General features: G+C 37.9%; 1 protein-coding gene across 17 annotated transcripts in view; it reads left to right on the plus strand.

The window, feature by feature from the left end:
* The window catches only part of CASK (calcium/calmodulin dependent serine protein kinase), a 141,579-nt gene extending 127,028 nt beyond the window's left edge, over positions 1-14,551 (plus strand). For 6 of the 17 annotated variants that reach the window (XM_017733440.1, XM_017733433.1, XM_017733435.1 and 3 more), the window contains 6 exons: positions 3,594-3,674; positions 3,768-3,848; positions 5,295-5,497; positions 7,307-7,390; positions 9,445-9,471; positions 13,106-14,551. In XM_017733440.1, coding sequence (XP_017588929.1) covers positions 3,594-3,674; positions 3,768-3,848; positions 5,295-5,497; positions 7,307-7,390; positions 9,445-9,471; positions 13,106-13,282 — 653 coding nt within the window. In that variant the 3' untranslated portion in view covers positions 13,283-14,551. The remainder of the gene's footprint in view (positions 1-3,593; positions 3,675-3,767; positions 3,849-5,294; positions 5,498-7,306; positions 7,391-9,444; positions 9,472-13,105) is intronic. The other 11 variants (XM_008633018.2, XM_017733442.1, XM_017733445.1 and 8 more) reach the window with 3 other exon arrangements.
* The last annotated feature ends 10,813 nt before the right edge of the window (positions 14,552-25,364 follow it).

Raw genomic sequence — 25,364 nt, forward strand, 5'->3', positions numbered from 1 at the left:
CAGTAACGCTCAACCACATTTTACTAATTATGACTATAACAAAAGCTGTTGAGAATAATCTGGATTTTATGAGCCAAAGTCTTTGACAGTACTGGTCTCAAGGTACTTGAGATATTGATAATAATCAATTGCTCCCAGCACACATTCCCACAGCCTTGCTCCTCCCTTCTGTCGTGGCCATGCTGTGAACTGGATCAAGAACAGCCCAAAAAAAACCATGGGTTTTTTTCTTTAGGGCAGATACATTTCTTAATGCATTTCTCAATGCAAATACAGAACTAAAAATGTCAGTGTGAGTAAGCAGGGCCTGCTACAAAGGAGTGAGCTAAAGGAAGGATAGCCAGGAAAGGAGAAGGAGCAGGCAGTACGGTAGGAGCAGAACTAGCTCAAAGATTTGCATCTATTAAATTCCTGAAAGGAAAGGAATCTAGACTTTCCAGTCTTGACCTAGGGAGACATTTTGGAGAAGGTTGACAGCACTTTGATTCACACAGTTCACCTGCCTTCACCAGCAGTGCTGTTATATCATTATTGGCTTTATAGCAGAGCAAGTGTTTGCCAAACTAGAAATAAGAACATTAAAAATTACGATAATGACCATAAAAGAAACTGTTCCCTTCAGAATACGACTTCCCCTTTCCCTTAAGTCAAAAAGTTAATGGAAGCACAGATTGAAATAAAGATTTCTTGTAGAAATGTTATTGATCTTAGTGTCCCTGAGGTACTGAAGGTGATGCCAATAATATTCCAGGGAATGACACCAAATACAGGATATTCAATATATGAGTATTATGAATTGCTTTGGTGTTCGTGTGAGCTCAGGTTTAACTGAGGTGGCACTGAATTCACATTCTCTGAAGTGCTCTGTCTCAACCAGGATTGTTAGTCAGAAATATGGCAACACTGGCCCTTGCAACCTTTCAGTGCTTCTGTCTCAGGATCAAAACCAGATCTTTCTTCTGCTGGATCCAAACCAAGTAGAGTCATTGTCAAAATGTTGCTCTTACAGGAAAGTAGAATTTATTTCTCTTATATCCTAGTATAAAATAAAATATATTGATCAGCAGTGTGTAATCTGTTTAGACTTGTGTGTTATTTTTCTCTTAGGGGTGAAACTGATCTGGGGTGCTGAGAAATGACCCAGTAAAATAGTTCATAGTCAACTCAGATTTGTGTGGCCAGCTAATGATTTGAGAGCTGGTGTGGTATATTGGGAATATTACTGGAAGTAGAAATGAGATTATTCTGCAAATCAGACATAGTTTATAAAGTAAACAGGAGATGATTTCAGTTACTTTTTAGAAGCAAATACATTCTCCTTTACCAGAAAATGTAATCCTGTTGTTCTTTCCTCCATGCTTCATATTAGAGTATTAGGCAATTTCATGAGCATGTGTTTTATCAGTATAAAATCAGTTTTAAACCAAAGCCCACAGAAAAAAATGAAGTATCTTTTTCATTATTAGATTCACTGACATTTTTATAAATGCTCTAGAGATATGCTGCAGTGATATCTAGATATATCTTTTATTTATTTCGCTGAAAAATTATTGCAGGGCTTCAGGAAAGAACATACCAGAGCTATGCTTCATATTATGCGTAATGTAGAAAATTGCCAGGCTTTTATAAAATATGTTTATCATTTCTTAATGTGATTTATTTGCCTTGTGTTTAGACTATTGCATGGTAAAGTTTATTTTGTGCATATACTTTTTATTTTACTAATATATTACAAGCCATATCTCAATGACCCCTGTGCATTTTTCATGCTGTCTTACTCCCAATGGCCTCTGTGCATGTAAGTAACCTGTCAAGTGACAATGCCTCTTTATTTGCTTCTTACTGTTTCCTTTCAAGAACTCCTTTTCTTTCTTAGCTAGTAACAGAGAAGCATTGAAGTTCAGTCTTTAAGTGTGCCCTGTATTCCTCCTATCGTTGTATATTAAGAAATTAATCATTTTTCTTTTGCATTTGAGAACCCCACAATCATTAGTTAAATCCATGTAGACTGAGACACATCTTCTCCATGCTACTACTTTGTGATGAAGGCATTGATATGTGTCATTTCTGATGTTTGTTCCTGTTGTTTGTATCTAACACAACGTGGTTTTGTTCAAGAAGAAAATAAAGGATTTATTATTATTATTATTATTATTATTATTATTATTATTATTTTTCAATGGAAAAAGACACGTGCAGCCTTGGGTGGTTAGAATGGTAAAGCTGTTTAGTGTGTTTTAGATCTTTAATATGAAATGAATTATTAATTTGTTTCAATACTGTGAAGTTGCAAAAAGGACAAGAGTAAGAATTCCACTGCAGAATGGAAGAAAAATATGACTAAATTCTTGCTTGTAGTATTTGGGGAAAGGTTGAAAGAGATTCTTCTTTAGGATGAAATTCAAAATGCTTCAAATGGACTAGGACATTTTCATATCTGTATCTTTTCAAGGCCTTAAAGAGTCGAGTGTGTCAATTGGCTGATTTGTAGTTTGACCAAATTGAAGCTGTTGGACTTTTTCTCTCAGGTAAAAAGACTGCCATCAAATTGAAAAACTGAGAGTTATCCACACTCATCCTAAAAGATGGATTGAATATAGTTGAGGTGGATACACCACTTAAGACTTGGAAACACTCAGAGATCCCATAGTTTAGATGGAGTCTCTCCTCCCTCCTTTTCAGAGCGTGCAAAAATACAGAACTGAGAACTCTTGTTCGTTATTCTGCTCCATAATTGCTGAATGCTGTAATCTTTACAGATATAAATAACTGCCTCCTGGCTGCTCCTTTCATTAGAATTCAGCAAGAGTTACCAGAGATGATGTGTTAATGGGCACAGGAGGAATAAGCTGTTATTAATGAACAGAACTTGATTTGTCAATCATCATATTCCTTGGCAATTGACAACAGATTTATAGGCATGATTGAATTCATCCAATTTCAACTGCAGTTGAAATGATATCTGAAATAATACTTTTGCAATTTTTCCCTAAATATGGTGGAGGTTCTTTTATGTAATGCCATCACTTTTCATTAGAATTCTTCATTCTGTCACAAGTTTTAAAAGCATGTCAGTTTAATTAGCACGTGTGTTTAAAGAGAACTCTAATTACAAGTAAATGGTGTGGTTTGAAAGAATAAATACCACAAAGTATTAACACTCTTCTCTGTGCATTTCTCATAGATCTTGTTAAAACATTATTATGAAAGTATCCTTATCTTCAGTGTAAATAGATGTTCTCATATTGTATTCATGTCAGTCACTGTCTACAGATTTTTCTTTAGTATTGCTATTTCTTAGGAATGCAAACGTGAATGGCATGCTGTTTTAGCTGATTTTTGTGGTCTGCTGAACACTGCATGAAAGGACATGCAAACTTTGCTGGGCATCTGGGTAGCTTTGTTACTGCTCTCAACAGTTTTTTAAATGAACATTCTTGTTAAAATTGCATAAGGAATGAATGGTTTTATTTTCTGTAACATGTTACTTTGTATTATAAATCTAAAATTTGCTAAAATTATAATTTGTAGCAGAATTGTCACCCTTAATATGCCTTTTTTCTTATCCTTTGGGGCTTTCTTTTGTGTTTTAGTGTTTGATCAATTAGATCTCGTCACATATGAAGAAGTAGTAAAGCTGCCAGCATTCAAAAGGAAAACACTAGTCTTACTAGGTAATTTTCAGTTATTTTTCTGAACATAGCAACATAATTTTGAAGCCTTTCTGGTGGAAAATTTCTAAATCATTTTTTTGTGTTGTGGATCAGGTGCACACGGTGTCGGAAGAAGACACATAAAAAACACACTCATCACAAAACATCCGGACAGATTTGCTTACCCCATTCCTCGTAAGTAGCAATGTTCACCCTGCTACAAAATCGTTTGTGTCATCCTTGTTCTGCTGCGTGTGTCCAGCTCAGCTGAGACAAATCCTGCCTTAAAGGTGGGAGCTGTGGTAGGACTGGGTGTGTTTCTTCTGCTTTTTCAAAAGGGAAGAGTGGAAAAGAATACCACTTTTGCATCAAGTGATCCTTATTTAAAAGCTTCTGGTTAGGCATACTTCTCCGTACCCCAAAGGTTTCATTTAGAAGGAAGGATAAAAGATTTCTCATTTTTTATTGTGTATAATTCTCATGAGAAGAAATATGAACTGGATTTAGAGGAATTTAATGTTTTAATTCTTTCTCACAGCCTAGTCTTGAGGACTGGTATTACACTAAAGTAACCTCAAGTTTCCAGAGATGACAATAAGTAAAAGAAAACACAATTAATTTCACTGCTTACAAGTGGGATGTTATGAAGAGCACGGATGTGTTTTCCCTTCACGACGATTTTTATCAGTATCCTGGAAGGAATTGCAGATCCCATCACATGATCTCTTGGAGATGCATCCTTTTTCCTTAAGCTAAGCACACCAAAACAAGAGCATCCAGCCCCTACCTGTCCACTCTATTTCACACTGACCTCAGAAATGCCATACATGGCTCAGAAGTGACACTCACTTAATTTTCTTCACAGAAACTATGGTTATTTCATCTGCAAATGCTTTTAAAATGGACCCACCTATACCATGATGAACATGCCTTAGGTTGCCTGCATTAGGTTCCTGCTCTGTGGAAGCACTGAGATTGTTTCACTGATCTTATAAGAAGACTAAAAAGATGCATTTTCTGCATTCCTTTACAAAACCATGGTATAGTAGGTAACTTTTAAGATGGGCCTTAAATTGGGTGAGGAGTTTTGGAGAATGTTTTATGAAGAAATTATCTGCATACTGAGAACGTGATCAAAATGATCAGGCCACACACAATGGCAGTTAATTCAAAGGGTTGGTAGGCCATACTTCTCTCACCACATAGGGCTGTAGAAGCAGTATTTTCAAAAAGTATGTTATTCCTAAGTAGCTTTCACCTCTCTTGATCGCAAGTAATCAGGTTTTTAGACTGCTTTTTAGACTTATCCTTTTCATGTTCATAAAAACCTCGTAAAAACTTAAATTAAAAAAAAACAAAAAGGAAAATGCAGAAATGGTTTTAGGACAGAAAAAGATTTAGGAGAAATATGAGTATCTTAAGTCCAGTAGACCTAGGGACCCTTCTTCTCTTGCTTTTCCCAACACATCCCTCAAACTTCTGCTTTTCCCAGTGCCTGTGTTTCTGACTGCCTCATGCTTCATTGCTCTATATGTGATTTGACAGGTCATCATTCATTGAGTAAGTACTGATAAACAAACAAAAAAGGAGCCATCTGTAACCTTAATATTGCTTCTGTACTGAAATATTTTGTATTTTCAGACACAACCAGACCTCCAAAGAAAGATGAAGAAAATGGCAAAAATTACTACTTTGTATCACATGACCAAATGATGCAGGATATATCAAACAATGAATATTTGGAATATGGCAGCCATGAGGATGCAATGTATGGGACAAAACTGGAAACAATACGAAAGATCCATGAGCAGGGACTAATTGCAATACTTGATGTAGAACCTCAGGTAACTAATTAGAAGTGTATAAAAATAGGACTCATCACAAATCCTTCTCTGAGATGTTTTTATTGATTGCGCACTAGATAAGTGCTGCATAAAGTGATGTGGAGCAAAAGTCCTTGGACCACCAGGGTATCAGTCTGTGAAGTGGGATTCTGGTAATCATCTGGTTAGAAGAACACAGAGGAGAAAGAAAAATGAGGCTCTCAAGAAACTCTAATAGTTTGTTTATTCATTGTATAAAATCTGTGGAAAATTCTGACACATTTCCTTTGAAACATCTGTGTAGTCATTACATTCAATTCATAGGGCTCTGTTTATGTACTTTGTTAAGTGGAACAACATGAATATGGACAATTGTAATGTTTATGTTATTCTAGCAGATGGAAGGAAATGGGAGGAAAGACAAAATTAAGACCAGTGTTATCTGCTTAAATTTGCTGATTTGTTTCTTCATCGTGAATGGATTCAGCAACTTCAAATTCTTCTAAGAATTTCACAATAGAAATGAGATACCTGACTAAATTATTTAAGACAGAATATGATGGTGTGGTGGTGTTCTTAAAAATAAAATCCCACATTTAACAGTGTTCAGGAAGAGCAGCATTTATAATTAGTTCAAATGGAACAGCTGTTAACAGCAACCTCTGTTGATAAACTTTTTCGACATGCATTATTCAAAAGCTGTACAATTCTCAGAAGTGGTTTTAATCTTTGTTAGAATATATTTACATTTGGTAACAGCTCCCTTTGCCACACTTCCTCCAGCTTATGTCCAGCAAGCCACTTCCCTAACCAGCTTCCTCATTTATCCATCTCAGCTCATTGAGGCCAACCTGTTTATGGACTTACTCCTGGTTGTCTTACACCACTTTCCTATTTTCCCTCAGGCACTCTTAGTTACAAGGGTTTTCTTGCATTTCCCTTACGGGGTTTGTCTCTAGTTTGGAGCAGGTTGGCAGAGGTGATTCCTGTTGGTGGGTTTCAAGCAGCAGAGATGAAAACCTGTTAGCTCAGGGAAAGGGTGGATTGTGGGGGGTTTCTTTTGCTGGTTTCTTTAAAAAGAAAAAGCTTTGGAGAAGACAGGAAATGGAAAGAGCAAAACCAGAGAGACTTTTAGTAGTCTGACTTTATCATGTCCATCCCTTTTGAGTTCAGCTGAGGTGTTTAACTCACTGTACTGCACTTCAGTCGAGCCTGGATCTGTAACAGGGTTTCACATCTGGCAGCTCTGTGTCACACAGTTCATTATGAGTAAGACAACTCTTTACTGAGAACTCTTCTCTTTTGCACAGATTTGGTTCAGGGGATTGGAGTTGTATTTCCTGCATTTAGTGCTATGCTCACTTTTTTAAAACTTCAAATTTTTCACATCGCATTTTGATTTGTTTAAAAAATAATAATTTTATAATAATAAAAATTATATTCTCATCAATATTTTAAAACACATTTGGCTCTTTTCCCTATTTATGGCACAACTGAATTTTTTTTGCATGGTGTTTCATCAATCAGTTTAAATGTAAACAGAATTCCACACACTTTGAGACTGTATGGGAAAGAGGCTCTCTGAAAATGCTAAAGCTTTTACTGTCTCATAAACTCCCCTTAAGGATAAATACATGTTTTGACCACCAAAAATGTAACATAATAGAAAAAGTTGGGTGTCTGTATTACTAAGGTCTTGACTCCGATTCAGTTAAAAACAAATCCAGCACTGGTAGATCATAAATTTGTGTCTTTTGCTTGTGTGACTAAACTTACTTCACATTGATTGTTGGGGGTTTCCTCTAAAGTATCTGATTTTTTTTCTCATAGGCATTGAAGGTCCTGAGAACTGCAGAATTTGCTCCTTTTGTTGTTTTTATTGCTGCACCTACGATTACCCCAGGCATTAATGAGGTATGGCATGTTGCAATCTGATGTCCTGTCAGAGACAGAATTAAGGATGAGATTCAAATGTGCAGATCAGACTCTTTAATTATTGCCTTGTCTGTAAATGAAGAGGCAGAAAAATAATTGATTGACAGCTTTATTAAGTTGATTGAGATACATTTATTGTTTATGAACCAGTAATTCAAAATGTGGGCCTCAAGAGGAAGGATCCATGTGCTGTATTCTAGAAGTACATTCTTTTATTTCATTCCCTGCTCCAGTTCAAAGATCCATTTCCAAATCATTGGCACAAATTACTCAGTTGTGAGTTGCAATGCCAGCACTGATCCCACCTTTAGCTTTAGCATTTTCCCTGCACAGCAAATATAGGAAAATAGGTTTATTCATCTTGACAACTGTCCTCTAAGAATTGGAAGCTTTGACCCAAGTTCCCAGTTGCTTGTGGAATAATGCTAAGTATTCATGGAAATCCATGTCCTACATTTTCTACTTAGTTTTTATGGAGTATCTGCTCTGCAGATTCCTACTGATTTCAAGGATACCAAGCAATTCTGGATTTAGCTCACACGAAGGCAAAGAGCATTTTCGCAAACACTTTAATTTGCTCAGTCTTCCTTAAACCATGATATTAAAGTATTTCATCTATTGGATTTGATCATGAATCTGTTCCAAATCTCCTAGATGTCTCCTTGATCATCGAAGCACAAAGTCAGAAACTGTGTCACTACAGCAGAAATGTAATTACAGTATCATAAGCATGAAGCTATGACATCACTGCAGAGGCTTGCAGGAAAAGAAGGAGCAAGACAAACATATTTAAATGCAAATATCCTGAATGATTATTCAAATCAAAAGTGGAAAGTGAAGAATTTTGGCCTCAAGCTGGAATTCTACTGGCAACTGAGGCATTCTCTTAGTTCACTATGATGCTTTAGTGGGCTACTTTAGCTCCAAATTGGATTTTGTTCAATTTTAAGCACCAGTGCTAGAACAAGCAGTGAAAGAGGGGATGGGAGGGGGAAGAAGCTTCTATTCACTTTCACAGCATTAAGTTATGTCATTTCACTGTGTCTTAGGGACCCACACCCTAATGGCACAATTCGAGAGTGTAAAGACAAAGATCTCTCAGCACAGCACAATTTGCCATGTTAGTGAAGTGACACTTTATGTAACTGCTGGTGTGATACTGTGAACTGGTACAATCTTGATAAAATACTAGAATTTCGTAATCTACACTGAATTTGCCTTTGTGTAAACAAATAGCATTGCTTCAGATACCCTGTAAAATTACATAATTGCCTGGGCTTGTTGCCCCCATACCTGTCTCAGCTCCCAGATAGTCCTTCCTTGGCCTCACTCATCTGCCAATGGTACTTAAATTTTAATCTTCCAGTTGTAGGATGTAATACAGAGATATTTGGGACAATTCATGTGAGGGAGAAAAATGTTTTCCCTCATACACTGGGAAGAGAACAAAAATGTGCCTTTTATAGTAGTGGTGGGGAAATACATGCTCATGCCAAAGAAATATTAGTAAAAGTGTTATGTTCTAAATATTTGCATTCATGCTGTAAAACTGTCTTTATTTTAAGCTCCTGTGACAAAAGTCTCTGTGCCTGCAGGGTTTCACCCAGGCACATGAATTGCTGAATCAAGGCCACATTTACAAAACATGCTAATTTATTAATCAATTAAAGTTAAGGAAAGGGAGGGGCAGGCAACAGTAATAGCAACAGACCTTACCCAAACACAGGATCTTGTTTTCCGAGGTTTTCTGGGCAGACAAGCAAAGTGTGTCTGTGTGGTAGCAGCCTGCAAGGCAGGAAACAAGGGTGAGGAGTGTGTGTTTCCTATTTCCCATTCATGCTTCCTTCTTGAAAGGTTCATTTGCATAATGAGTGTCCCTTTCTGTTGATCCTCTTGCCCTGCCTTGTTTTATTTTACTTGTGCTTTTTGCAAACATTTCTGTAAATGACTGTCCTTTTTTCCCTCCCCATGTTTTCTTAAATTTCATCTTTGTTTTTCTTTCATTTTCCTGCATTCGTACTAATTGTACATAGCTGCCAAAATGGTGCAGAAAACTGCCTGTAAGTACTAGGGGCTCACAAGTTATTGCAGTAGTTCTAGAATGTAGATCTGCTTGTTCCCATTCAACATTACTTTTGCCGTTGGAGTCAAAATTTAATGTAATAATGACTTTTGATATCTGCCCTAAAATTATCTGCTAGTGAAAAAAGAGACTGTAGATTAAACTTTCTGCTCTTACAGAGGTAATCTGAACTTTGTGGTAAAATCAGTGCAGAGGCCTGATCCTAACAGTGTCTCTCTTGAGACACTTTAGCCTGTCAAATACCACACAAAATGTCTCAGCAATCGAGGCCCATACAGCAAGAGTCAGGAGGCAAAATACTATCCTTTCCAGTGAATATAGCCATGCACTGGGAGCAGTTCTGCAAAGCACAAGACCAATGTAAATCATACAGGGAATCTCCTAGAGTGCACCCACCCATCTAATCATAGAGGGAGCTTAAATCAGATGGTTGCTGTAGTGCTAAAACAGAGAGAGGAGGGAGCATATCAGAAAACCTTGGCGTAGTCTCTGTCCTCCAGCTGTTCCTACCTCCATTGCCCAGACAGCAGCAAAGAGGAGATCACAGGCTCCATTTGTTTGCTGTAAACCTTACTGAGCCAAATTCTTCAGACTTCTAGCTGTGCTTCCTCCCTTCCTACAGCCAAAGAATAAAAGGAATTTTTCTTATGAAGTGCGGAGTTCACCAGCTGTTTAAATTGAGAATTTCTTTCTATTGAAGCAAAACTGGCGAAGGCCTGATGGTGTTTACATGTTGTCCACAGCTTTAGAAGGGAGTATTAATAATTTGTTGGGCTGGGCTTCGATTGCCACAAGTGGCAGCTGTTTGTGCTAGGTACTGTAGGCCAGAAAAACCCCAGCCCTCAGAGAATGAAGGTGCCACTGGCAGCCTTTATGTACATGGGGGTATTTCATGGATAAAGCCATATTTCACTCCTTGCAGCTGTGGTGGAAAAGGAGAGAAGATTAGGAAAGTGAACTGAATTAGGAAGAAAAAGTCAGATCCAAAAATGAACACACTGCAACTAGACCCACATAAAATGCCTATTGCACAAGAGCTGAGGGAAGAAGAAAAGGCAGATGTTGTGCTCACAAATGTTAAGTTTCTGAAGTTGTGGCCATTCGTCTGTCTGCAGCTCACTGAACATTTTGATAAATACCTTCTTTCTTGACACTATTGAGAGTACAACTGCTGAAGATTTTCCTTCTTGGAACATAATCTGGGATGTTCAGCATGCAAAATTTAATTAAGACATTTTAGAGGAATTGAGAGGAACTTACTACAGCAAATGCTTTGATTGCAGCTAGCTTCAAAGATTAATTTTGGTATTTAAGTCTTGCAGACTCAGAGAAAACAGCCAAGTCTGACGTGTACAAATAGATACACTGTCACACCCATGGGTGAAATTTAGACCCAGAATGAAACAAAAATCAAGAACTTTTAATCTCTTTTCCTTTTGCTGAGGTTTGGAAAGTTTGAACCTATTTGAAACTTGTTGCAATGGCCTATCCCAAACTTATTATTGCCCATAAAAGTATATGAAAGAAGTAATGATTTACATTTCCAACAGGCTGGGAAATTTAGATATTCCAAAATACAGACCACTTTGATCCCAGTAAAGTTGGATCTAGGAGAAGCTAAGTCAGAAAAATACTGAAATTTAATGGATTTTTGAAACACTTAGTTTTGTGACATCTGTGTGTGCAAGGTAAACTTTACCAGTTGGGGTTTTTTAAGATGAAATGGCTGCAAGATTTTCAGATTTTCATTGTCAGTGACAGTAAGATAAATACTCTAGTGAGAAAAGGCCATACCTGTAGGTAAAAGTAACATTGATGGGAAATCTGAGTAACAATTCAAAATCTGCATAAGGACTTAACAGTTCTAAGGCTTCCAGGGGCTTTTCAGGTACTGTTATCCCTGTGTCATGAGATTAAAACTCTTTTCAAGGTACAATATGATTTGGACAAGACAGACTATAAATACAAAATTAATCTTAGCTGGATACATTTAAAGGACTGAAAATACTGTGCATGACAAGTTATTGACCTTCCTTTCTAGGTTAATGTAAGCAGGAAAGGCTCAATGCTCAGCTGATACAAATTGATGTCTCTTTTGGAATCTGTGAGAAGTTGGAAGTTTACCTGACTAGGGTTTTCGCTTAAAGACACTGGGCCATATGAAATATTCCACAAAAATATTTAATACTAGTATTGATCCACGTTGTTCTGCTTGTTAATAGCATAAATTAAATTTGCAAACACTGGAATTTCTACAGAAGTTCCAGGAGTTGCTGGTGGTGCATAATGGCCCATACAGGGCACATCCCTCGTACAGAAATGCATGTGAGGAGTATTTGCCTGACTTGGAATGAGATTTGTAATAATTTTCAAGTGAAAACAACCACACCACACTGTCCCCTCCCCATCTGAGGCTGCAGCTTCAGGAGAGAAGCAGAACTGTAACTTCGGCAGAGAACTTCTCCTCCAGAAGTGGCTGGTTTCATTGCTACAGGGAAGGAGAACTGTCTCAGAGCAGGTTGTTTCCTTCAGCAGACCTGAAAGCTGTTGTTCCACAGCTACTTGTCACTGTAAATACAAATACTTGGGAAGCTGAAACAGAAAAAAAAAAAAGGTGGAGGTCATCTCAACAGCCGGATAAAATTCTGTTTCCAGAACAATTTCTAGTAAAAAAGCTGTGGGCACTGTCTGTACTTTCTGCACCCTAAAACTCTGTCTAGAAAAGTGTATCCCAGCTGATTGATCAAGTAGAATGAGCCTCTGGATACTGCAGAGCAGCAGGAGTCATTTTGCAACATATCCACCCCCAACCTGCAGGACAGGAAAGACTTGATTGCTTTCCTGTGGCTGTCTCAAGGTTCCTGAAAACAGCAAATGGGTTTCTTGGTTTGGTTTTTTTTTTAATTCATAAGGAAATCTGCAGGAAGAGAATTCACACTTACAATTGCTGCAGAGCCCTGGGAAGAAGCCTTTTGCATCCAGCTCCTTCAGGCAGGCAGACCTCACTAACAAAGGTCTGATGTCCTGGCTGCCTGGTTCATCTCCTTGGCTGCCTGGTTCACACGGAGAGGGGCTGGAAACACCCTGCTCTGAGATAGAAACCACAGAGGAGTAATGTGGAGTGAGAACTTCCTTATCAGTAAATTGTTAAAGGAAGTAGACCCAGAAGATTGGTGTTGAACAGAAAACATTACCAAAACTGGGAACAGCTGATACCTGACAGACACCCTCTCCCTCTCCTCCTGTTTCTCGTGTTCTCACTGGGACATAGGCCCAATAGCTCTTACTTGTGCACTGTGTCTGATTTATTCACATGTGATCTCCATTGCTGCTTTTCCAAGCTTCCACCCTCTACCTTGCTTTTTTTAACACTAGAGCTGTGTTTTGTCTCCAAGAATGTCATTAACCGAGTGCTGTTTGAGTGTCAGCTTCCAGAGGGAAACTGCCCTTTCTCCTTTGTGATTCCCATAGCTGTAGGTGGGAGAGCTAAAGCACCTCGACTCCTTGAGGCCTTTTTGGCCATTTCCTTCTCAGTTGAGTAGCTGTTGTGGAAGAGCATGAAATGATCCAACTTTTCTTTTCTCCCGTTTTCTTCCCTGGCTGATGAACAGGATGAATCGCTTCAGCGCCTGCAGAAGGAGTCCGAAATCTTACAGAGAACATATGCACACTACTTTGACCTAACAATTATCAACAATGAGATTGATGAAACCATCAGGCACCTGGAGGAAGCCATCGAGCTTGTGTGTACAGCCTCCCAGTGGGTCCCGGTCTCCTGGGTCTACTAGACCGGGAATGAGAGAATTGAGTAGGAAAAAAAAAAATCTGTCATTACTGGGAACCACCTCATACATGGAAAACCTCTTCGTTATTGACCTTGTGTCAACAGGTCTTGGCCCCTAGAGACTACCTAGATGTAGTGTGACCTAAAATATAATTATTGTCATGTCCAAATAGATAGGAGGAGGGGGAACAAAAGACGAAACACTAATTTAAAGAGACAGTATCTTTTTTTTAATCATTTCTCCTAAACTTTAATAAAATGTATCTTTAAATATATGTATTATTCAGTCCTTTGGAATGTTATATTTTTGGAAATCATAGCTTTTTATTTCAAGGGCCCCTAAAAACTGCACAAAATAGATGCTGCTTTCTATAATCTATTTTAATAGTAATAATAATATGATTCTGTTACCTTAACTTGGGGGTGGAACACTACATTCTTTTTAGAGTCTGATTTTATGGATTGGAATACTTTGCTTTCCTTTATTTATTTGAAGTAATTAGTCTAGTGGTTACGAAACAAATTCATAAATTTTAAAGGCCTTTTCCGCGCTTTTTTTGTTTTGTTTTTTTTTTTCTCTCCTAGGATAGTATTTTTAAGTACTTTTGTGTAACATCCAGGTAATGTGATACTGTCTCTTTGAAGAACTCTGTAAAAGTTTTAGAAATTTGAAATTGGGTCTTGACTCTTAATGCATGTGGACAGTCGCAAGCGTTCATGCTGTTGGTGTATCTGTGTTGATAAAACCTGTAATCTACAGCAAAGTACATTCCGTTCATGGGAACATGTACCCAAGGGAATAAAGCAAAATATTATTCTGACTAAGTTGTAAACCTATGCACATCCCTTGCATTTTGGGCAACTTTATAAAAAAAAAAAAAAAAAAGAAAAACTGATTTTTATTAATAATAATCATGTAGTGAAATGTGTTTGTAATTTTGTCTCAATTTAATTTGTTGTAAGGTGGGAGGGGGCAGTTACTGGTTTCACCATTTCAGATCTGTGTTGTCTGAGAGTATTAACGTTTTAATTAAGTTGAAGCAAAGAAATGCTGATTTTTAATATGTATGTAATTGTTTAAAGATGCACACATTTTAAAAGAAAATACTGTGCAATGAAGAAACCAGTTTAGACATTGCGATAAACTGACTATTCCAAAAGACTCATCTACAACAGCCCTGTAAATTCCTTTAAAAATGGTAATTGACTCTACAGTCTGACCAATTTTTTTTTTATTTTAAATATACTTCCTTTTATGTGTTCAACAATTAAATGCTTTTGGGTCCTTCATTTCATCACAGGGAGTTTCAAGAACAAATCAGTGACTCGTGCAGTGAGGAAAAGTGTCTTAAAGTCTGTAAGGGAAGCCTTTGTAGGGGCACAGCCTGCAGTCTGTCCCAGGGGTGCTGCTCCTCCTGGATCAGCACAGGCTTCCACAAAGTTGGAATTAGAGCAGAGCCGACTAAGGAAGTATAACCATGGATTGACCCGGCACTTCATTTCCCTTCTTCATGCTCTCACTGGCCCACATGATTTGCATTTTCTCTGAAAATGGTTAAAGGCAGCAGGCATTGCCACCTCTTTTTAGGTGTCAGAAATACACTGTTCCTTAGAATTACTTCTCCTCAAAGTTTGGCTGGCTATGCTGTTGTATAGTATGAATTTTAGTGTTTATATTAAAATGATAGTGGTACAGGATTTGTCCTCAAAGTGGAACTATCAGCTGTAACTGGTCTGTGGGCTGTTCAGTTGTTTGGGACCATTGGACATGCAGTCAGAAATTCTCACGGTTGAACCTTTCTCAACAGGGGTAATTCTGGTTGCTAATTTTCTCCTGCCTACTTCTTCTGCAGGTCGGGTAGTCAAATTTGTTTACAATTCTTGTAAAATCCACAGGTGAAATCTGAGTCTGGCTGTGCCTCCTCGCACCCAGCCAGGGCAGGCAAAGGTGTTTATTTACTGCAGCGTTCACAGCCTGGCTTGCAGCCCACAGAAGGGAGTTTGATCCATCACTTTACTCCACCTGCTCAATGCCCTTATTGCCACAGCTGGAATCACACTTCTGTGTCTGCATCCCAAAACAAGAGCTGTACCCAAGTCCCTTGAGTTTGTAGTTTCGCAGGAACTAATGGATGAGAGAGTCAGCGTGAGCCTACTGTGCGCAAGAGGGGAATGAGGGAACTGTCAGAGTAATTGTAGGTGCTCGTCTCTTCTGGGTTTAGCCCCTGAAAAAGGGGATGGTGCAAACTTTGAACTATTTAGTAAGAGGTGATTTTTCAAGTGGTTGTGTCATTTTAGTCGTGGGTGAACCGTAGCTGGTGTCCTGTAGGCAGCTGTTGCAGTGGTGAGTCCACGCTGGCTGAGCTCATCGAAGTGACAAGTTCATTCACTCTCAGAACTACCTCTTTTCCCAGCAAAGCACAAAGATGGGAAGGCCTACTGAAAATCAAGCAGTGGAGTGTTTCTGGTGTTAGAAATACAAACTTCTCTGGTGAGCATTGGTGTCTGACTTCAGTGACATGTTTTTCATCTCAAATGTTCATGGCATTTAACAGGTAAAGTAATTTTGATAATTCGAGTATAGTCCATCATAGATGTTTCAACTACATACTTTTGACTCTGTTAATGTGAATTTTTCAGAGTTTCTGTGTATCCAGCTCATAAGGAAAGAAAACTCACAAGGCCCATGAGGGTGCTTCTGCCTTATGTAGATGACAATAAGTAGTGATTTGATGTAACTAATACCTTTTCTTCTCTTAAGTGGAAATACCATTCAGTTAATGCTACACGGTAGAAAGATTGACCTGGAGAGCTTTGTTCCTTTTATTCTCACTGTATAACCTTTTACCAAGAGACAGAAACTGTAAAGCACATAGTTACCATCCTGTCTTGCCTCCTCTTTACCACAGACTGTGTTCCTTGGAACCTTCAGTAGCAAAAGATTAAATTGGAAACCCCCCCCAGGCTTTAAGTTCAGCTGATCCACAGCATCCAGCCAGCTCCATGAGCAGATTTCAGCACAGTCCCAGACAGAGCAAGCCCAGGACTTCTCAGTCTGTCCAGTCCTCCCACCCTGCTCAAACCCTTCTGAAGCGTCTCTCTTGTTTGTGTGGTACATAGAGGGCAAAAGGCTGCAGAAATTGAGCTGGAAGCTTCACTTGCGTAGGGAAGGCTCGTGCAGGTGCAAAGCTGATGTTACAGTTTGGTTTTTTTTTTTTTCAATCTCCAAGTGGAGAAAGGTCCTCCTGGTACTGTAAATATCAACTGCATAATTTAGAGTGCCTCATGGACTTCTCTAAATTTATGCAGAGTGTGACCTCAGAAGCAGCCCTGGGACTGGGAAGAAACAAATGTTTCTGTTTGCCCCTTTTATACTTTATTTTTGTACAGGGGCTCATAGATTTGTAAAGAAAACTTGATCTTACCAGTATGCTGCCTCTCAGTCTGACTGATGCCTGTGATTTCAAGGTGTTAAGTTGGTCCAATAAATGTTCATTAACCTCTGCTTCCATTTACTTAATAAAAGTACACTAGGTTACTCAATGTTTCAGAGTGGTAAGATTATTGCAGGGAAATGGTAACCTAGTTTAGACTCCTGGCCACTGCCAGATGGACATCCTTAATCTCTAAACCACTAAAACTGAATTCTTCCATGTGTTTTAGCGATGGTTTTCTTTTTATATGGTTTGGCCAAGAAAAACACTGTGTCACTCACCTCTAAAAGAAAACATCACTACCTCAAAAACTTCATTAAGAGGGCTGCTCCGTTAATTTTGCAAAAACACCATAGAAGATGAGGTGTTGCAGCCTGAGCAGCATTGAGCTGCTGTGTATATTCCAAAAACTGGGTACTGGAGCCACTGGGAAAAGTTAATGCACAGACTAAGCAGTATTTGATCCATTTTTATTCTTTTCTATAAGGAAATTGTTTCAGAGTGCTGTTAATTAAAGAAATACGTGGGAATACTGCCAGAGCTTACAGGGGTGCTTTGTAAATCTGCATGGAAATACTTGATGCAAACAGTTCTGGCCCCGTTCTCTTCCACTGCAAATAGTATTCACCATCTTTAATGAAGGCTGTTAGAACTCAATTTCAGGCTTTAAAATACTTGGTAGAAAAGGATTCTTGAAAACTACAGGAAAAAGAAATATATTTCCTGACTATAGGAAGAGTTACCTGTTTTTATAAACTAAATTGACAGAGGATGAGCTAAAGCGGGCACCATAAAAAGTCTGCTTTTTTTACGTAAAGTATCTTCATTTCCTTAATAAACCTGTCTCTCAAACTAATTTCTTCTCTACTTTTAATGAGCTCAGAGATAGTCATAACTCCTACCAAGGAAACTGCTGCACATTATGTCAAATAGTCACACATAAATCAAAATATCTGCACAACAGGAAGCACATAATTGACAAGCAGAACAGAAGTAACTTCTGAACAATTGTGCCTTGTGTCCACACCATGAGATGAGTGCACGAGCTTAGGGTAGAGGAGAGTATTTTTACTAATGCTACACACAAAAAATTACAAAGCAACTTCCAACATTTAAATGTTTACAGTGTTGTGGGATTTTTTGCTTGCTGATACAGTAAGTGCACCTATTGTAATTCTTACTTTCTTCCCCTTAAGTGATTTTTAGCAGTCTCCTGCTCTAATCCTGTGAAAGCTAGATGGAAGCAAGTACAAAAAGCTTCTTGACTCCTTACAGTTCAGCCTCAAAGTTAAGCTTCTTTCCCAGACCTCAGAAATACGTTTCTCAGCAAAGATTTTGGGCAGAAAGTTGATGGTTTCTCATGTAATCTTAACTTTTCTAAGCAAAAATAGTGGGAGGGGGAGTATTTATGTATTTCCATGCATCCTGCAGTATCTCTTAGCAGCTGCCATGGGACAATCAAGAATATTAAATCTGGCCATGTCTCTTGGGTTCTTATGATTAATATGTAACTTGAGCTTGGGTTTATGTTGTGGAAGGTAACCAATAGCTGTATCCTTGAAAGAATTCATGCTGATTATTAGCAAAGTAATACTTGCAAATTTTCCCTTAGCAGCAGCCATAACTTGTTTTAGTGTCTACATAAGGGAAGCACTCATGAGAAAGGGTGGAATTTGCTTAAGTGTAGCCCATCTCAAAGCTGGAACATGAGTCTGTGTTTCTCCACTGTTGGCCATCCAGGTGGAGCCCTAAGAATTCTTCCCATTCTTTTTGTGTAAATAGACACAAAATAGCTGAATTGCGTCATACTTGGGTCCATCTTTGTGTAACTGCATGAGGGAGCAGGTGGCATCACTCTTACAAACTTGATTATAAGGTACATTTTATTACTGGTCAAAAAATATGGTTTATCCCTCAGTATTACTTGGTGTCCTTCATTTAAAAGGTCTCTGAAGATTCATGTCCATCTTAAGCAAAGGGAGGCCCTCTGTGATCTATGGCACACTGTGCAGTGGTCTGGAATTCCAATTTCCAGCAAGGAAAAGATGTTCCTGCCCTTTAAGGCAAAGCTCTGAATGGGCCAAAACCCAAGCGGAGCAAGATCTTACAATGACATTTCATGAGCAGCCTTCATAACTTAATCAAGGGTGGTTTTAGCACATGGTCTGGGAAAAATGATGTGGTGAGGGTCTTTGGCTGGAGCTGCCCCAGGTACAGACAGACACAAGAAAAGAAACAGAAAAGAAACAGAGCAGGCAGAGAAATGCTGAAGAGAAAGGAGAACACAAAGAGCACTAAGGTGAGAAGGTGGCACTCTGAAAACCAAAGCGGAACCTACTGAAAAGGAATGGGACAGAAATCAAAAATTCTGAGGCTTTTATTTACTATCCAAATACAATTTCCTCCCTTCAGCACAAACCTCCTCCTGAAAACAAGTCATCCAGCATGGTTTTCAGAAAGTACTTAGTTCTGAATGGATGTTGCGGGCTGCAGACACAATGGAACATGGAATGGGGTTTTTCCTCATTCTCCTCAGCAGAGGACATGATGAGGCACCTGGAAGAAAAGGGCAGCTTGTGTTTGCCCTTCTATACATAGGACATGGTGGGGCAAAAAGGTCTCGTAATCTCTGTAGCTGTTCCCACAGGGATGTGAAGGCTGATCCCAGGCCCCCATGGGTCACATTACGGGGTGCCTTCATGCAATGCTCACTTGGTATTGAGGGGCAGCGTGGCAATTTTATTCACTGGGCTCTTGTCAGTGGTGCCAAGCAATAGGACAAGAGGCAACAGGCAGAAACTGATGCACAGGAAGTTCCACCTGAATATGAGGAAGAACTTCTTCACTGTGCAGTGGCTGTGTGCACAGATTGCCTAAAGAGGTTTTGGAGTCTCCCTCACTGGAGATATTAAAGAGTCAGCTGAATGCAATCCTGTGCCATATGCTCTGGGATGGCCCTGCTTGAGCAGGGAGGTTGGTCCAGATGACCAGATGTGGTCCCTTCCAGCCTTACCCATTCTATGATTCTGTGATCCCTAAGGACTACAATTGTGTGATTTGGCATTTTGTTTCTTCTTCTGATGTTAAAGGTCAAAGTGATGTACAATTCACCAGAAACCTACTGAGTTTCTTGAGGCTGGAAAGATTTACATCTCTTCTGAGCACAGTCTAAAGATTTTTGAGGAATTTGACTCTCAAGAGCAGTGATCTTGAAATGCAAATAGAGGAAGTACTTTCTATTCACAGAGATTGTCAAGGCGAGAAGGTCAATAACAGCTCAAAAGTGAAGAGGGAACTTGCCAAAAAATTGCATTGTTGGGTAGAAACAAGGGAGAGTATCCAGAAAGGAGGAAATAATACACTTGAAAAGGTAAAAGACATTAGCTTGTATGTATTTAAAAGCTATAAAATTATCTTGGTAGACTAAAGACTGAGAATTTTATGTTTTCTGCCTTTTTTTTTTTTTTAATACACAGTTCTCCTGAAAGTATCTAATTTGGAAAGTTAACATTTTTCTTATAAAATATTTCATGTGGGAATATATTTGCCATATTTAACTATATTAAATATCAATATTTAAGTTATATATTTAACGTGTTCAGGGTAAATATGTTTCCCAGATCTTCCAACATTTGAAATAAACTAACAGAGCTGGCTTTAAGTAAGGATTTGGATGTTATATGCAACTGAGTGGAGGATTCCAAATGATTGTGTTTTGAGATCTTTTCAGACTGATGTTGCACTTTCATCTCTCTCCAGTTGCAGCTGGTTCATTTTGTAGATCTTTCACATACATGAAGCAGATTCATGCCACTGATAATTTGTGTGGGACTTGCAATTCATTGCAAGGTAAATTTAAAGTTCCTCATCCAGATTTTGTTTTAAACAAATTAGCTGTCCCTTCATGTCAGAATGCTTCACCTCTTTATAATCCCATGTTACCTGCAGGCAGCCAAGACTGACAGAAAGTCAGTAACTGAACACTGCTAAAAACCAGTTGGAAGTCTCAGTTTTAAACATGAACCACACTGCTTTAGAATTATATTTGTATTTTATTTTAATTATTCTTTCAGACACAGCTATATAACTGTGTTGGAAACTGAAGAAAATAGAATGTTAAATAAAATTAATTCAGAATCTGTTTTTTCATTTTGTTTGGGGTTTTTTGTTTGTTATTAAATTGCCTCCTCTCCTACCTCTGGCCGAGGCTTTATCTCCTTTTTTTTATCAGTGGAAGCAGTTCAACCCTTCTTTAAGACTGAGTTCAGCTGCATACAAATCAGTTTATTACCTGTGATTAGCTCCTCAGATGACACACTAATCCATCTGGATGCCAACATCAGAAGGAAAAGAAAACAAACAAAGAAAACCCCACATAATCTGACCACTGTTTGAAGGGTTCATCCTTGAGCATGAAAGACACCCAGCAGAGTCCTGAGGAAAGTACTAGATCATGTAATATCCAATTCAGAAGACCAAAAGAAGTGCTCTTTTCACCTTAAAAAAAAAAAAAAGTTTAAACTATAGACTAAAATGGTGTTGAAAAGTCAGTTGTGATCAAGGAGATTCATCTGCAAATATATTAGGGCTGACCATGAGCACATATTATCCATTGATCCAGTCTGAAACAGACAACATCACTAACTATGCTGGGAATTCCTGAATGCTTAAAATGTGTGATTTAGGATTTTTGTGCCTATATCCTAATTAAAAGGAGCAAAATATGAATTAAAACCATACAAAAAGTTGGTTTGATTTTGTGGTTATTTTGGGTAGGGTTTTTTGTTTGTGTTTTTTGAGGAGCAAAGGATAACAAGTATTATTGCCCTCTTTCAGGTAGTCACAAGTTAGCTAATGAAAACTTAAACTTCTTGCTCAATAATTTGTGTCATTGTTTCAGTGATGTATTCCAGTATGCTCAATACGTATCAATTGAACAGTTTTCTGATAGTAGAAATCTTATTGACAGGGTTAGCTACACTTCATAGAATTCTTCCCAATCACACAGTTTGTTTCAAAGGTCTTACTCTAACCACTAATATACTAGAGAAATCAGAGTTGCAATTTATTTAAAAACCCTTCATTTCATATAACAAATTTTGAAGTTATTGCAATGAATTTAAATAACTTTATATGTAAACAAAATAAAAAATGGATGGATCTGTCAGGTTATTATTCACATCAGGAAGTTAATCTCCACTAGCCTTTAACAGAAGCAGTAAATTGCCTTAAGGAAAAGAAAAAAACTTCAATTAAAGAAAAGCATACATATGGAAATAAATTATGCCGGAAGTTGAACTAATTGAATATTAAAGTATCTCTTTTGGTTTCATTATAAAGCCTTTTTTAAGGCTTTTGTGAGGAAAAAGTTAATTTACTTATATTATTATTTAGATTAATTCTTTTTCATTATTTTACTGCAGATAACCAAGCCTATTATCAACTAGCTGATTTTGCCTTTTTTTTCCTTTTTCAGATTTTCTTAGGATATTGGGTCTACCAGACTTAGTTTTTAATTCATGCATTAGGTCATTCTGAACTATAAAAGAGTATTTTGAGACTCCTAGCAGAAGGCAAGAGTCCATATGTAACTGAGTCAGTTTCCCAGAGAATTTGTGCAAGCTCTGTCCCTGGAGGTTTCAAAAGACTCACATGGTTAAAGTCCTGAGCAACCCAGCCTGATGTCAGAGCTGACCCTGCTTTAAACTTGAGACCTCCAAAGATCTCTTCCAACCTTAATTAGCCTATAAAAGAAATCTGAAAGAATCAAAACTATTACTTGTCTCAGCCATCTTCAGTTCATGACTAAATCTTTGTGCCAACAAAACCACATAAATATGAAAAAAAATCTTCAGTTGTGGTCAAAAAGCACTTCAATATTATTCTACTAACAACTGTAGCAAAGGAAATCCACACCAGTTACTGGAATGGTAGATTCCAGGTAATGGAATTTGACTTTGTTTATATTTCATATATACAGGCAACTTTAATTATTCATATTTAGATTATGTCATTATGCTACTGTAAGTCAAATAGAGACTTGTTCAACAGGTATTAAAATTTCACCCCAAAATTTAAAAAAATATACAGCACTGTACTTCTTATGCCAAAAACTAACTAACTACAGTAAAAAATAAAAAATCTAAACCCAATCCACAAACACAATAAAGCTCAGCAAGAAAGGTCTTCAGGAAGGGGGGAAAAGGCAAGAAGTCTGCCTTTGTTTTGACAGAAGTAAACAGAAACTGCTCTTATATGTGACTGTTCATTTAGAATTGCTCAAAGCAGTGAAGAACTGTGAACAAAGCATACATAACACATTATTCTTCTCTCTAGAGCGTGATGTAACTTGGTGCCTGACCTTTCCCCTAAGCAAGAGACAAGCTTTAAAGCCTTCATATTAAATTTGGCATAGAAATTAAGATCAGGCAAATGGGAGAGAAAATAAAGAGCTATTTTCAGTGAACATTTTAATGAAATCAGCCTAATAAAACATAAATTAAACTCAATTTTTTTTAATAGCTGCAGGTAGAAAAAGAACGTTACTGGGAAGTTCTCAGAGCATAACAAAGGATCTTTGATGAAAGTAAATAATTAGAGAATCAAATACTGTTTAAATTACATAGAATCGTAGAATCACTAAAGTTGGAAAAGACCTCTAAGAACATTGAGTCCAGCCCTGGACTGAACATCATCAGGCCAACTAAACCATTGCACTAAGTGCCACTTCCAGTTGTTTCCTGAGCATCTCCAGAGATGGTGACCCCACCACTTCCCTGGGCAGCCCAGCACAATGCTTAACCACCCTTTCAGTGAAGAAATTGTTCCTGATGTCCAGCCTGAACCTTGGTGCAGCTTGACCTCCTTTTAAAAATAGTATTAACAACAGCTTTACTGCTGGCTGCTCTCTTGTGTTCTGGCCAAGCCATGTATGTTGCTGGTTTTTTTCAAAAGTTGCATATGTTATGGCCTGCTCTTTTATTTTTAATATCCCAAAGTCACTGTCTTCGTTTTACTGGCTATGACAAACCTCATTCCAGAAAAAAAAACCCGATACTGAATTATATAAAAGTGTTTGAAGGTAGAATGCCCAGCATTAGCCAGCCACTTTTCCCATAAAGAAAAATAGTATATTCCTAGTATTAATAAGCATATTAACTATAGCTAAAAGTGAGGCAGCAAGGCAATGGTAAAACATACATTACATATGCTCTACATATTTTTATGTACATATACACTACATATTTTTTCATGCAGCTTCACACATGCCTCATTTATTGTCTCATGTTTCAGTAGACTTTCAATATATTTATAGTTTTCAAGACATACCTAATCTTGCTATGAAAGAAACTGAACATTCTGAGCAGGTCCCAGGCAATTTTAACTAACGCTGCTTGCAGGTAGGTCAGACTTTAGAACCTGACATGCCAATAGCTCCAGGTGTTTTCTTGACGTGTTGCAACTCCACGTTAGAGCAATTCAGAGCTACCAAGCTAAACGTGCCACAGTTTCCACTGGGAGTCGAGGGAACCCATGATGAGTATGTTTAGGGAAATTCTTATCTGGAAAAATCGAGGGTCTGCAGCATGTACATCTAACCTTTAGGAGGTATTCCTAAATTCCTTAAAAACCCACTGTTTAGAGAAAAGTCCTGAAGACACTTAACTGCACACAGTCCTGAGCAACCTGCTGTAGGTACCATTGCTTGAACCAAGGGGGTTGTACTAGATGAGCTGACTTCCAACCTAAATGACTCTGTAATCAAAACTGGAATTATCAGTTGGAAGTATTTTAATTGGAATTAAAATTGGTTTAAAAGAGAGTAAAAACTGCTCCTTTTTGTCAAGGATGAAAAAGAGTCATTTGTGGAAGTGAGCTAATCCACTAAATGAATTTTCTGATTGCTTCAAAATTGTCTGCTTTGCATCTGTACAACCAACAGTTTCCTGACATGAGTTATGTGTTCGGAGCAAGGTGATGAAATTACAGGAGCACTCATCTCTCAACTAACATAATTGTGGAGTGATAGATGGATGAATTGTTGTGTAGAATATTTCATTAATAAGCAGTAAATATTACAGGCTACAGCAATGGTACAACACATACTACTGAATGCTGAAGAATCCACCCCAGGCTTATGCAGAAATTAAGTTTTTAAAACTCTCGTTTTTCACTAAATTCGACAATTTCAGTGTCTAAACATCTCCTTACTCTGCCTTACAGCCATTTTTGTTTACTGGGATGGATGTAACAAAAGCAACAAATCTGTGTGAAAAACCACAACCCAGTAAAGATTATTGGATAATAAATCAGTAAAGATTTATGAAGTTATCCCATAGGTGAAAGAAGATAAATCCGACAAGGTTGTTTTCTGTTTATTATGAAAACTTTCAAAACTTTTTTTTCGTTTATTATTAGGAAAAAAATGCATACAAGTAAACTCTGTAATGGATAAAAAAGATTTGTCTCCATAATTTACAAGTTAGCTAATCATGACAACTCTCCTAAAGTAAAATATTCTGGTTTTCCACTCATCAAAATAAGCATTTCAATAAAGCCTTTGGGGTATTTCCCAAGTGTTAGGAAAGAAAGAGGAGAGAGATCCTACTTTCAGGAAAATACCTTGTTGATTTTAGCAGCTTGAGCAGCTGC

The sequence above is a fragment of the Corvus brachyrhynchos genome, unplaced genomic scaffold, assembly GCF_000691975.1.
Source record: "Corvus brachyrhynchos isolate BGI_N302 unplaced genomic scaffold, ASM69197v1 scaffold34, whole genome shotgun sequence".
Classification (NCBI taxonomy): Eukaryota; Metazoa; Chordata; class Aves; order Passeriformes; family Corvidae; genus Corvus; species Corvus brachyrhynchos.